The sequence below is a fragment of the Rhinolophus ferrumequinum genome, chromosome 12 (genome assembly GCF_004115265.2).
Source record: "Rhinolophus ferrumequinum isolate MPI-CBG mRhiFer1 chromosome 12, mRhiFer1_v1.p, whole genome shotgun sequence".
Taxonomy (NCBI): domain Eukaryota; kingdom Metazoa; phylum Chordata; class Mammalia; order Chiroptera; family Rhinolophidae; genus Rhinolophus; species Rhinolophus ferrumequinum.
In genome coordinates, this window is record NC_046295.1 from 80,730,130 (window position 1) to 80,743,204 (window position 13,075).

The 13,075-nt window shown below is 56.6% G+C and overlaps 2 protein-coding genes and 4 non-coding genes across 7 annotated transcripts; 5 read left to right on the forward strand and 1 right to left on the reverse strand.

Moving 5' to 3' along the window:
- Nucleotides 1-2,728: 2,728 nt before the first annotated feature.
- MED22 (mediator complex subunit 22) lies at nt 2,729-9,256 on the reverse strand. 2 transcript variants are annotated; one of them, XM_033123959.1, is made up of 5 exons: nt 9,106-9,256; nt 8,380-8,555; nt 6,926-7,006; nt 5,909-6,117; nt 2,729-3,433 (listed from the first exon to the last, which is right to left on the reverse strand). In XM_033123959.1, the coding sequence occupies exons 2-5, from the start codon at nt 8,500-8,502 to the stop codon at nt 3,244-3,246; spliced, it is 603 nt and encodes a 200-aa protein (XP_032979850.1). In that variant the 5' UTR covers nt 8,503-8,555; nt 9,106-9,256; the 3' UTR covers nt 2,729-3,243. The 2 variants fall into 2 exon arrangements, with proteins under 2 accessions (XP_032979850.1, XP_032979849.1); XM_033123958.1 differs by lacking the exon at nt 9,106-9,256 and adding an exon at nt 7,120-7,216 and having other exon boundaries at nt 8,380-8,553.
- Nucleotides 9,257-9,393: 137 nt separating this feature from the next.
- RPL7A (ribosomal protein L7a) lies at nt 9,394-12,733 on the forward strand. The gene is made up of 8 exons (XM_033123956.1): nt 9,394-9,424; nt 10,113-10,233; nt 10,783-10,932; nt 11,197-11,337; nt 11,528-11,607; nt 11,901-12,031; nt 12,319-12,388; nt 12,568-12,733. The coding sequence occupies exons 1-8, from the start codon at nt 9,422-9,424 to the stop codon at nt 12,670-12,672; spliced, it is 801 nt and encodes a 266-aa protein (XP_032979847.1). The 5' UTR covers nt 9,394-9,421; the 3' UTR covers nt 12,673-12,733.
- Nucleotides 9,883-9,957, forward strand: LOC117032603 (small nucleolar RNA SNORD24). Its single transcript, XR_004424778.1, has one exon. It is a non-coding gene; the product is annotated as a small nucleolar RNA SNORD24 (small nucleolar RNA).
- LOC117032602 (small nucleolar RNA SNORD24) lies at nt 10,629-10,700 on the forward strand. The gene has a single exon (XR_004424777.1). It is a non-coding gene; the product is annotated as a small nucleolar RNA SNORD24 (small nucleolar RNA).
- Nucleotides 11,755-11,827, forward strand: LOC117032600 (small nucleolar RNA SNORD36). The gene has a single exon (XR_004424775.1). It is a non-coding gene; the product is annotated as a small nucleolar RNA SNORD36 (small nucleolar RNA).
- On the forward strand, nt 12,169-12,235 carry LOC117032601 (small nucleolar RNA SNORD36). The gene has a single exon (XR_004424776.1). It is a non-coding gene; the product is annotated as a small nucleolar RNA SNORD36 (small nucleolar RNA).
- Nucleotides 12,734-13,075: the final 342 nt, after the last annotated feature.

Consider the following 13,075-nt stretch of genomic DNA (forward strand, 5'->3'; position numbering starts at 1 on the left):
CCTTTGTAAGGACTCGTCAGGGGCGGGAGGGGAGCGTTTACCAGCGTGAGGCTGGGGACCACCACACCCCGTTCCTTAACTGGGGGGAAGTACAGGCTTTCACACAACTCAGAACCTTTTGAGGGTCACCTCGGGGTGGGAAGGGACGTGATATTCACCAGGGCAAGGAAGGAAGGAAGGGAGGGGGTCATGGAGTCCTAAGTTACTGCTTCGAAAGGCTCTTTGAAGAGCCTGCTAGTAAGATACAGTTGAAACATTAAGAATTTAACTTTCTTCCCCTAACCTCTGCCACGAGGTGATGTTTTAGGGAGAGGACGACTTCGTCTTCCCCGTCTGTAGAGTTCCAGTCCACACAGTGATTTCTGTAAGCGCACTCCTTAAGCCATGCACATGCCCTTCCGGGGAACTACCAGTTTTAACCATCAAAGCAAGAGACGTTGAAGGGGCTGGGAGTGCGAAGTGACGGGGACGACGGGCCCTCTTTCAGTGGGACCCAGCCCACAGCACAAGTGTGGGTTTATCAGTGTCTCATCTCCAGGGAGGTCTCTGAGGCTTTGTTGAGGTCTTCACTGGACGCAGGTGGTAGGTGCCATCTGAGTTGCCACAGGCCAGGGAGAGAAACAAGTTGTTGAGTTCCAAGTGCAGCTCCTGATTATGGGCCTTCTTAATTTTAAGTTCTCTTTTCTGTGCAAGATGTCTGCAAGGTTTGACCAGCTAATCCTCCATCCTCCCCAAAACCGTTTTCACCTGGCTTAGGGACCCCAGACAGCAGGCCTTCCCCCTCCTCACCTGGCTTCTATCTGGGTCTCTAAACGGCTTCTCTGTCTATTCTCCCCCCTCAGTTGTCCCTTTTCAGGGCTGTGGCTTGACTGCTGACTCCCCTGAACTGCAGACCCACATTTGGGTATCTTACACACCTCCATCTGCTGTGTACCGAATGGGGATCTGACCCACCCTACCCCCGAACCCCCTCTCCCCACCTGTCTTTCTTCTCGGTCCCAGTCGAGGCAGCTCTGTGCTTCCAGGCACGTAGGTCAGACCTTGAAGCTGCCCTGACTCCTCTTATTCCCCATATCCAGTCCTCGAGCAAATCCTGTTGGCTCTCCAAAGTATACCGGGAATTCCACTCGACCCACTCCGACCACCACCCTGATCCTGTTCTAGATTTTAAAAGACTAAGAAATAACCAAATGCAATGCAAAATAAAAATAGGTATAAAAAGACCTTTGGCGAACAATTGGGGAAATTAAAGCATGTATGACATGAGACGATGTTATGGAACAATCGTTCATTTGGTGTGTGATGCTGGCATTGGGCCATCATGCTGCTCTTAGATGGGTAAGCAGGCAAGTAGTTAGGGGTGTCGTCGTGAGATCTGCACCTGACGTTCAGATGGCTTTTAGACTTGAGAAAGAGCAAGCGAAGTTGCAAACTGAAAGCACTCGGGTCTGCACGCATGTCCTTTGCCACGATTTTAACGTTTCCAGGGGTTTGAACATCCTCAGAATGGAAAGCTTGGGATAAAAGGGCAATAAGGACTGAGGATGGTCGGGGGGTTAGCAACATGGAGGCTACTGGGGACCTTAATACTTATAGTTTGGCCAGAGTTATGGAGACAAAACCAGTCTGACGGAGGCTGGTGAGAACCAGCAGCACACAGCCCGTTTCTCCACCGAGTTCTGGGGTGCGGGCTGCAGGACACGAGAGCAGGGGGGCTGCTATGCTTTAAGAGGGAGAAATAGCTTTGTTTTCCAGTGGGACGGTGACACTAGCCCAGGACGGTCAAGTTGATGATACAGGTGCTTGTTATCAGGTGTTTAGAAACACCTGATAATGCCCCCCCCCCCGCCCCCGTAAGTTGGGCCCACTCCCTCCAGCCGTTCCGCACACCTGCTTGCTTGCATTGGTTGTAATCTTTTACTTAATGGTTAAGTACAAGTTATCTCCACAATTAAAATGTTTTGGGAAGAGATCACCACCCATCCTACCAATGGGGAAACTCACTCGGGGTGGGGGGGGTAAGAAATTTCCCAGCTCACCCCAGAAACCAGGGCAGGAGCCAGGGCTGGGGCCCAGGCTGCCCTGTCTGGTGCCTCTGCTTGGCCATGGGGGTCTCTGGGACCTGAGATGGGTCAGCTTGTTTCCATCCCTGACCATGGCTGTCACCTCCCCCATACACCAGGACGTTGGTCTCCCTCATGAGACAGCACAACAGTGACAGGGTGGAGGCTTGAAGCCATGGCTCTTCTGTTGTGACCCTGCCCACGTTCTCGGGTAACCCCTGGCACAGTGGCACTGAGGCTAGTGTTCCGTCTGGTGAGTCCTGATTTCTGCCACTTTGCTTCCCAGCTCTGTGACCGTGGATACAACGCTTCAACCCCTTTCCAGCCCATGACCACCCCTCCCTGAAATGCAGGTGACAACAGCACCGGCTAATGGTACACGTGCTTAGGCCACATAACGTGCAGTAATGGCAGTAGTTTTTCATTCACCAAATATTAAGGATCTAGGTCCTGAGCAGATCTCTGCAACGGGAATGCAGCTATAACCCCAAACTGACCCAACCCCTGCTTGTCCAGAGCCTCCGAGGGGAGAAGGCTGACCTGGAACCCAAAGCCACCCAGGCAGAGTCCAGGAGCCGTTCTTCCCACAGCCGCTGGGAGATCAAGTGTGATCCCAGGCTGAGCAGATACGAACAAGAACGAACGAACCAACACAAAAGGGCCTTTGCCGTGTGTTTTTATTCAAGTCTTGTTACAAAAAACCACTGTGTAAGCAGCAGAATTAGGAAGGACCCAGCCCGCCTGGCTTCTGTGTGAACGGGCAGCCCTGCCCCCAGCCCCACGGGGTCCCTTCGGGCAAGGCAGCCTGGTAGCTGCACAGGAGGCCAGCCTGAGGGCGGGAGTCAGGACTTGGCTAGTAGTGTCCACTAGAGCCCTCCCCAGTTTAAACAGCAGGCTCGGGTCAGGTCTGACATCGGCGTCCTCCCTGCCCCCATTAGGTCACCAGGCCAAACTGCCCTGGAAACTTCCTTCCACCCAGCTGGCTGGGAAGGCAGAGTGGGTCACCCCGGAAGTGGATGGGGGAACTCCTTTCCCCCAGCGCTCCTTGGTGGGCTCTCCCTGTGCCGATGAGGTCCCCAAGCAGAAACCAAGGCCGAACAGAGCGAGGCTGTGGTGGGCCCAAAGGGCAGCAGCAAATTTTGTCCCTAAGATCCTAGGGACCCTGGGGGGAAGGGGAGACTCAGGCATGCTCTGAGGGGCCAGGGCCGCTGGCGTGGGAGTGGGCAGGGGCTGCAGCCGGCAGAGGCCCAGCGCTGGGCTCCGGGGATGCCAGCAGAGGGGCCGAGAGGCCATCAGCGGTGTCTGTGTCGAGGTCCAGCCTCCAGTAAGCTTCACACAGAGGCAGGTCATTAGCTTCGCAAAGACTCGAGCTTTTCCACCACCAGAAAGCCAGGGAGACAGGAGCAGGCAGAGATGGAAGCCAGGGGAGGGAAAGGTGAGACAGAAGCAGAGTTAAGAAAACAGACCGCACCCCAGACCTGCCTCTCCCTTCTCTTCTGTGCTGGACCCTGTCAAGCAGGCTTGGCTGGGGGGAGGCACTGGGGGCCACCTTTGCTTCAGGGCCCTTCAGCATCCTAAAGTGGGAGCCTTCCGGGAGCAGCCAGGGCAGGTCTGCACGACTGCATGGCCTTGGTAGGTCCCTCCACTGGTCACCCAGGTATCTGTCCTGTCACATGGCTGTCCTAGCCCTGCTGCACCTCCCATCCTGGTTCCAGCTGCCCTCTCGCAGGGGAGCTGCCAGCTTCACTGGCAGTGGGAACCAATGACCAAAGCGCTCTATGGTCTCTCCATGGTCTACACTTGACAAGGAGGGCGGAGACCCTGCCTTACTTCCAGGTCAGCTGCTGGCTGGTACTGAGCTCGAATGCGGTGCCAGGAACAGAGGCCTGGTATTCTGTCCTGTGCCACTGACCAGCTGTGCGACTTCAGACAGGCTCCTTGAATAGTTCCCATCTCTAACTCGGCTGCTGGAGGACTTGGGGCGCAGGAGAAGAGGGGGCAGGTGAAGAGCATGGCACCCGAAGGCTGTTGACGGGGGGCACTAGAGCACGGACCGCCCCGTCACTTGTCTAGCTGGCTTTCTCCCACGTCCTGCCCTGACCCTCGTTCCCTCCCCTGCTCCTGCCCTCGGCGTTCAGTCTCAGAAACCGTCCTGGGCACAGAGCGGTGTCCCATAAGACAGCAGAGGGCAAGAGGCAGAGCAAGAGCAAATCATGAGTGGAAAGCATGCGAGCAAGCGTGGAGATGGGCCTGCGGGGCAGCGGGGCCGCGGAGGCTGGAGGGCGGGCTGAGCGCTGGGGGCTCGGGTTGGTCACAGGCTGAGGGAGAAGAGGGAGCGGCACACAGCCTGCAGGCCGGGGCTTGAGCCCTGGCCCCTTACAGGCGTCATCGCAACTCGGCCTCCTGAGGCACCAGGGACAGCCAGGGGGCCACCAGGCCAGCCCAGAACCGTCTCAGTGAACCAGATACCAACGGGGGGACGTGTGGGAAGCCTGGTGTTCAGTCCCCATGGGCTCCCCCTCAGCCCTGCTGAGTGACTTTGGGCAGGTCCCCTTCCCTCCCCTCTGCCCTCAATCTCAAGAGGCAGAGCTGAATTGCTGTCCTGTAGCCGCTCAGTCCAGAGGCCTGGCCCTTGGGGACAACGGCGATGAACAGGGATGTGAAGGGACTCTGCAAAGCCAGCAGGGCTGTGAGCCACATCCCCAGCGGGGTCTGAAACCCCCCAGGGACTCACTGAGGACACTTCTCAGAAGGCCTGGTGTTAGGAGGCAATCGCCACATGTCTGCTGAGCCGATGGGTATCAAGGACCAGAGGCGGCCCCAGAACACTCTGGAAAAGTCTAGAACCGTTCCAGCTGGGCAGTGACACACTGTCCCTTCCCACAACGGCCAAGATGGACAGGGCCCATGAGGGGCCACTGACTCCAAGCCCCAGACCACAGACCACGCTGGCTCTGGGCAGCTGTGGCCCCAGCACGGCTTCACGAGGCAGAAAGAAACACTTAAAACCTACCACAGGGAGGGCAGGTTTGTCCAGGTTTGCACAGGGGGCATGGACTCTGTCTGCTGGACTGAGTCTTGATTCTCCAAGTTAATGAGGTTGGAGGTGTCAGGCCTCCCAGGCTCCAGCCTCAGTTTCCCCCTTAGTAAGTTACTCCAATTTCTCAGGGCCCCTCTAGCTCAAATGGCCTCAGGTTTCAGGATTCTGAGTGGCCCCATGAGAGCTGGGGTCATGGGTCTTGCCCACTGCTATCCCGCGGGCCCGGCCTGGGCCTCGCAAGCAGGAGGGCTCTGGCTCCCCGGACAGGAACTAGGTGGTCCAAGCACCCCAGGCCTGGCTTTCGAGGCCACACTTTGCTGGGCTTTTTCCTCCTCCTGCCCAGGACGCCCCCCACTCCCCACCCCATCCCCCCACACACTGGGGGTTTGGAGATGCCCACGTGGAATTACCTCCCTGGGGAAGCACTGGTGTCCTGGACATGGGCCTGGTGGCCACGAGGAGCTAAGCCTTGGCTGGAATGTCTAAACATTGATTAAAAAGCTAAAAGGAGGAGACAGTCGCAAAAAATAGGCAACAGGCACCCCAGGCAGGAACGCGGGCTCGGCCCTTCCTTCTCCAGGCTCTGCCCTCCCAACCCCGAAGTTCTGTGACTTTCATCCCGACGCCCAGGGCCCGGTGGATGGTGTACATTGTTGATCAAACGCTCTGACCGTGAGCCCTGCTCTGAACCCGGCAGGGTTGGGAAAAGCAGGACCTCCGGGGCTGCTGGGTCCGCTGGGCCGCACCTGCTGGCCGGGCCCAGGTCCGCAGGTCCGCTCTGGGCGGCGTGCAGCCCTATTTGTACCTGGACGAGTAATACTCCTCCTCCAGCTCGTACAGGTCGATGGAGATTTCGTCCCGCAGGGTGATGAGCTTCCGGTCGCACTCCTCCTGCAGCGCTCGCAGCTGCTGGTTGCGCTGGTCGATGGCCTCATTCACTGAAGGGAAGTCGTTGAGAATGAGGAATTGCTTGAGGTCGGACACCAGCTTCATCAGGGACTCACCGGCTCGGACCTGCGGCAGCCAGAACCGGGGCAGGCAGGTGAGGCGGTGACAGCGCCCTGCCGCCATGGGCCGGATTCTGGCCAAGCAATGGCTTCAGTTTCCTCAACTGCAAAGAGGAACTACGGCACTGACCTTCACAGGGTCGTTGTGAGAAGTGAGAGAGCTAGCAGGTAGGTTACAGGAATGCAGGGTCCCCGGCACCCCCTCGATTGCACGAAATGCTTCCCTGGCAAGCGGGGCAGACAGCAGGTGCCGTCAGCTCCCTAGTCCCTACCCTCACTTGGCCCCTGGCTTCTGACCTGGTGGTTCTGATCTCCAATCACATAAGTTATCCAAGCACACATTCTGCGTCTCAAAACCGCCAACCCCACAGATAAGACTAGCACCCCGTTTAACCACCTGCCCTGCCCTCCCTCGGGCAGCATGCCTGCCAGGGGAACAGATTCCTCTGGGACCTTTCCTATGTGCTTTTACCCATGGGCACACAACTATGGAAATATTTGGCTGATGTGCTTGTTCTGTGACATCAGAAAGGACCAAAATGCACATCCTGTTTCATTTGGCAATTTGCGTTTGCATTCATAATGCATCTCGGGGATCTTTCTCATCAGCAAGGAAGGGCCGACCCCTCTCCAGCCACTGCATAGCACTCTACAGGATGGACGAGGCCAGCTACCTGCCCACCCCTCACGCGCTGCCACAGACAGCCCTCCCCCTGAGGGAGGCTCCGGAGAAGTGATTTGCCCCCCACCCAGGAACCCCAGGGAGGACCCCAAGGCGCCGGAGCCTGGGCTGGGCCCTCCACGTGGTGACTCACGATGTTGGCGGCTCGCACGTGCATCTCGTAATTGTCCTGCTCACCCTGAGTGGCCCTCGACACCTGCGTCTCATCCTCAATCTGGAGGACAAACCAGAAAGCCTAGAGTTGGCAGGGGCCTGGCCCACAGGGACCCACCGGCTTCAGCACACCCACGTCCCGCCCGTCTTCCTTCCCACAGCGGGTGCTGCTACCAGATCTCGGGCAGTGTTCAGCTTCCCTCTCTCGTTCTGTTCTAACGAGACAGTAGGGACCTTCGGCAGGGCAGACGGATGCCTCCACACGCTGGGCCTGGAGCAGGGAGGTCTAGGTCAAATCTTTTTGGGGTGTGGAGCCCTGTTCAGTACAGACTAGTGTCACCAGCTTGGAGACTCAGTAAGCTGCATGGATGAGTGAAAGGACAATGTATCTTTTTAAGTGACTATGTACTGAGCACTTCTGGGTGCCGGGCACCGTGCTATGCCCTTAACCATCGCCATCTTACAGAATTCTCACAGACGCCTCGTCAGCCGTCTCTAGTTTACAGGTGGGCAAACCTGAGGCCGGGAAAGACCAGGGGAGAGCCTGTAAATGTGTTAAGACAGTAAATGCCCGACACTAAATGGTCCAGGCTACTAACTGCCCAACCCATCCACTTGGACAGAGCTTCTCCCGGGGGCCTGGCCGGGGTACGAGCTGGGGTCAGGGTACCCTAAGTGGTCAGGAGCCAGACTTCCTGGATTCAAATCCTGGCTCTGCCAGTTATTAGAATGATCTTGGGCAAGTTACTAAACTTTGAGACTCAGTTTGATCCTCTGAAAATGGAAAGGACAGAGATACCTGCTTCACAGTCTTGTGAGGATGAAATGGGGTAGGACACAGGTAGCCCTCCCAGCACGGTCTGATGTGTAGCGAACACGAAGCAAATGCTAGCTGTCCTCATCACCATTACTGCTCAAACAAGCCCTCCAAGTCTGCAGTGGTCGTGCAGTGATCCAGCCCCCGGACCCCAATGCTGACCGCTCTCTCCACCCGGAGGGGCCTTCCCCAGCTTCTCACTGTGGCCGCACTCACTGCCAATAGCTACGATGCCTGCGTCCCTGTCAGGTCCCGTAGCAGCCAGTTTACACGGATAAACTCATCCAATCATCACAAGGACCCTACAGGGAAACCGAGGCACTGAGAAATCAAGTCCCATCCAAATCCACAGCTAGTAAGCGGTGCCGGATGTTGAACCTGGCAATTCGATTGGAGTCCCGTACAACTGCCTCCCCGGGGCCTGCGGTTAGCTGGTTTAATTATTTATCTGTTGACCTGGGTGTTACTGCTGCTGTATCCCGACCACCGTGCACAGAGCACTCGTTACACTCTTGACCAGAGCTGGCCAATCACTCAGTTCACACTGGCCACACTCTCTAGACCCTGCGCCTTCCTTTGGTCTCAGACGGGGCAGGAGACTGGAGGCCCCCACCTACCTTGGCGGTTTTGATGATCTCGGTGAAGTTGTCCATGATGGACTTGACATCGTCCTTGAGTCGTTTGTTGTACGACTGCAGCAGTGTCTCCTTGCTCTGTGGCAGGGCTCTCTGCTGGGCCATGGTGGGGCTCTGGACAGTGCAGGGGTCAGAGGTCTGAGGCCACCAGTCAGCACCTGGGACCCAGAGTCTGGCGTGAGCACAGCCAACCCCAGCTGCCCACCTCCATGCCCCCACCTCAGCAGAAGGTGCAGACCTCCCGGGATTCCCTCCCTTTCTGCCACACAAACTCGTCCAATCTGTTTGCACACAGGTGCACTGCGGGGGTTTCACACCCTCTCCGTGGGCGAGCTCATCCTAGAGCGGCTGACAAGCTCGCAACATCTTGCGGGACTCCAGCCGACTTCTCTGAGACCAGGCCCACGCATGTCCGCGACAGGCCTGCAGGAGCTCACCACCTGCCCCCCGCCAGCCGCTTCCACGCCTCCATGCGTGCTCCACCCCTTTACCCAACTAGTCCTTCCTAATCTACCCCCATAGCCCTGCTCCACGCCCGGCTCCCGGGGCGCCGCCACACAAGGCTTCTGCCCTCCGCCGCGCCGACGGCCTCTTGGCTCTGGGGTCTCGCCCCGACCACCCTCTCTCCCCACGCCCCAGCGCTCGGCCCGGGTCCTGGCGCAGCCACTCTGGGGTAAACACAAGGCGACCCTGCCCCAACGCCCACACCTGGTCCGTGGACCCCGGGCCCGGAGGGCACCTGGCCGGGGCCGAGTGGGGGACGAGTGAGCGGCGGCGCTCGGGAAGTACCGCTTCGCGGGCGCCTCTCCGGGCCTGGAGGAGCTCGCCACCGTCTCCACGCCCCTTCCGGTCTCACAGACCCCGCCTCCCGCTCTAGGCAACGCCCCGACCTGAGTTGAGGGCGAAAGGAGTCCTGTGGCTTTAAATCCGAAATCCCGCGCAGGCGCCAGTTCTCGCGATCTCCGAGGTCGCATACATATTTCCCACAATTCTCTTTTCTTTCTTTCTCCTTCCGTTGCCCAAGATGGTGAGTAGGTCTGCAATCCGTGGCAGCGGCGCCGGGTCTGGGCTCTATCCGCTGCCATCCTTCTTGGGGCGCGGCTGCACGGGGGTTCCTCCACCGCCCGGCGGGAGGAGAGTCCCAAGGGGCCTGACACAGAGGCATTGGGACTCCGTAGCGGCTGGGCGGGTTGGCGGGGGTGGCTCTGGGGAGCGTCGCCGCAATGCGGGGCTTGGAGCAGACGCAGCTGAGGCGCTCCAACGCCCTGGGGGCCCCTCGCGGTCCTGGAGGCTGCCCGGGGACGTTCGGCGTGACGTTCTAAGTCCACCCGTGTTGCTTCTGGAGCCACACTCTTAAGGGGACCACCGTCTCCCCTGTGTCGCTCGGGGATGGGGCCGGCCACGGCTGTCCGCATCCTAAAGCGCAGATCTCAGCCTCGGGGGCGGCGCCGCGGAGTGACATGGTTGCGTGGCTGTCAAGGCTCGTGCAGATGATGTGAAAGAATATTTGCTATCTGAGTGATGGTGGGGACGTCCTTAACCACCGAGATCGCTGATGCACGAGCGGGGTGGTCGCGGGGCTTGCGCCGCCTGGGCTTGAGACTGGGCCCCACCTGCCCCCAGGGATGTTTCGAGTCAGGGCTCACCGGCCTGCGCCCACTCGGCTCAAACGAGTGGAGGAGGACGTGGTTTAACTGCGTGTCCTTTTTGCCCAGCCGAAAGGGAAGAAGGCTAAGGGGAAGAAGGTGGCGCCAGCCCCTGCTGTCGTGAAGAAGCAGGAGGCCAAGAAGGTGGTAAATCCTCTGTTTGAGAAAAGGCCCAAGAATTTTGGCATTGGTGAGTAAGGAAGGGGATGGAAGGCAGCGCGGTTCCCCACCAGAAACGGTGTTTTGTTGTACGGAAGGTTAGGGTCATGTCTTTATTCGCGGGTTTGAGTGGGTTTGCAGTGGGGCTGCCTGGATTGGAATTCTGTTTGCTGCTTTTTAGCTGTAAATTGGGCTCAGTTCTCTCCCTCTCCCCTTGAGCTGGGGTCAGTGAAGTTACAGGGTCAGGGTCTCGGAAGGGTCTGAACATTCCACTTCGTCAGATGCTGGCCTTTGGGGTTGGGTTTGGCCATCACGAAACCAGCGCTGCCAGGACAGGCACCCTGACCGCAGTGCTGTGTACACCTTGTCGGTGTGTTGAATCAGGAGACGTATCGCCGGTCTCCCCTGTGGGCCTAGGAGTCTGTGTGCAGATGATGTAAAGATATTTGCTATCTGAAAGATGGTGATGACACTTGAACCACCAAGATCGCTGATGCACCTGTGCCCTTCTGAGTGGCCCTGAATGTGAACTTGGCAAGGAATTTGAGACTCACGCAAGTGTTGCCTTTTTACTTCTCAGGACAGGACATCCAGCCCAAAAGGGACCTCACCCGCTTTGTCAAATGGCCCCGGTACATTCGGCTGCAGCGGCAAAGAGCTATTCTCTATAAGCGTCTGAAAGTGCCTCCTGCCATTAACCAGTTCACCCAGGCCTTGGACCGCCAGACAGGTGAGGGTCTGGGGCATGAAACCAGCGTGGGAGGGGGTTTCTCGGATGAGGACACGGTTGCGGTGTCTGCTTTGAACGGCACTCGGTTAAAATTCCTAGTTTAGTTTCTAGAACACGAAGGTGGCATAACTGAGATTATTATATACGTGGCCTGAGGGTCCTTGAAGTGTGATTTGTATTCGGGACAGTGACTTAGCAGTTATTGCATTGAGTGACAGGTTAGAATTTAAGCTACAGACCTAAACTAACGATTCTTTTTCCCAGCTACTCAACTGCTTAAGCTGGCTCACAAGTACAGACCAGAGACAAAGCAGGAAAAGAAGCAGAGGTTGTTGGCTCGGGCTGAGAAAAAAGCTGCTGGCAAGGGGGATGTTCCTACCAAGAGGCCACCTGTCCTTCGAGCAGGTGAGGGGCCCTCCATGAAGAGGATGAATGGTGGGGCGGGCTGTCGGCACTGATGTATGTATTTCTTGAACTGGAATCGATGTATAAAACCCAAGCTATTTCATCCTGATTCTAGCGGGGCCCACTGTGCGTACAGCTGCTTGTTAACAGCCGCCCCCAAGTGCTTGTGCAAACTGGTTGTGTGTTCTAGGGGTTAATACTGTCACCACTTTGGTGGAGAACAAGAAGGCTCAGCTGGTGGTGATTGCACATGACGTGGATCCCATCGAGGTACGTTGGGCTTGTTTTTGACTACTAGGGTCTTTTTGTTTCTCGGTACCTGGAAGATAAAGCTTAATACTGAGGGTGGCGCCAAAGTGGAGTGGCCGCTTTTTATTTGGGGACATACTGACAAGGGATCCAACCAACTTGTGGCTATTGCAATGATGTGAATTTCTTACTGAATTACATCTTGAAGTACAAGTACATGAGCTTTTTAACACTGAGCAGTTGCTACAAGGCTGGCTGTTAAATGCACTGCTTCCAGGAAAGATACACTCTTAAGAGCTAATGCTGTCTTCCAGCTGGTGGTCTTCCTGCCTGCCCTGTGCCGTAAGATGGGGGTTCCCTACTGCATTCTCAAGGGGAAGGCCAGGCTGGGGCGTCTAGTCCACAGGAAGACCTGCACCACCGTCGCCTTCACACAGGTTAACTCGTAAGTATGCATCGTGGCCTAAAACTCCCAAGGATCGCTGGGGGCCAGTTGCCTCCCCCGCCCCGTTCACTTGATCTCTTAGGATTTTACCTTAAAAACCAAATGTTCTGGCTTGAAAGATACATTTATCTGATCTTTTGCCAATGATGGTTATGAATTTCTTCACCTGAATAACTCATGTAGTCATAATCTATCTGAGGCAAAAGGCTTGTGTTTGGCGGTCATTCCTGTGCTCTGGGCGGGGGACCTGCGGGTCTGTAACACACATTTCTCCTTTTCCTTGTCAGGGAGGACAAAGGAGCGCTGGCTAAGCTCGTGGAGGCTCTCCGGACCAACTACAATGACAGATACGATGAGGTAAGCGGCCGTCCTCCACACACTGCCATGCGTAAGTCAACCCTGCAGTCGGGCTGACTGGCTCTCTGAGTAGTTGTACTGGGCCATCAATTTGGAACGACCAAACAGAACAGCATGAACTGTATTTGAGAACCTCAGAAAGCGACAGGCCAAGCTAACGGCTGCTCTTGTCATTGCAGATCCGCCGTCACTGGGGAGGCAACGTCCTGGGCCCCAAGTCGGTGGCTCGCATTGCCAAGCTGGAAAAGGCAAAGGCTAAAGAATTGGCCACCAAGCTGGGCTGAGTGTACACTGTTGGCGTTTTCTGTACATAAAAGTAATAAAAAGTCTCCTTTAGCCGGTGTCCATGGGCCATTTGGGGTTGAAGGTGATTTGCCTTATTGCCATTAAGGGGCGAGTCTGGGATGGTGGCAAGTACATTTTCAAACCAGGGCCTTTAGTGTTCTCCATAGAGCAGGAGCTGTGTCAGACCTACTGTGTAAGTTGCCCTGTGTTCGTTAGTTTTGAAAAGCAGTCTTAAACTGTTTGATCACGCATGTACTTGAATATTCTGAACCAAGCCTGGGTTTTCTGATCAGCCACTTAAAACTAGCACCTTCAGGTAGACTGGAATGCACGCCACGTAGAGATTTATTTGTACCAATAATAGTACATGACCCAGCACAAAACCAAGTCTCTTGAAATGTT

Coding starts and splice junctions, on each gene's coding strand:
- MED22 (XM_033123958.1), bottom strand. CDS start 8,429: ATGTCAAGTCCATCATGGACAACTTCACCGAGATCATCAAAACCGCCA. Junction 7,007..7,119: donor TGAACACTGCCCGAGATCTG/GTAGCAGCACCC, acceptor TTTGTCCTCCAG/ATTGAGGATGAGACGCAGGT. Junction 6,118..6,925: donor ACGTGCGAGCCGCCAACATC/GTGAGTCACCAC, acceptor TGGCTGCCGCAG/GTCCGAGCCGGTGAGTCCCT.
- RPL7A (XM_033123956.1), top strand. Junction 10,234..10,782: donor GCCCAAGAATTTTGGCATTG/GTGAGTAAGGAA, acceptor TTTACTTCTCAG/GACAGGACATCCAGCCCAAA. Junction 10,933..11,196: donor GGCCTTGGACCGCCAGACAG/GTGAGGGTCTGG, acceptor TCTTTTTCCCAG/CTACTCAACTGCTTAAGCTG.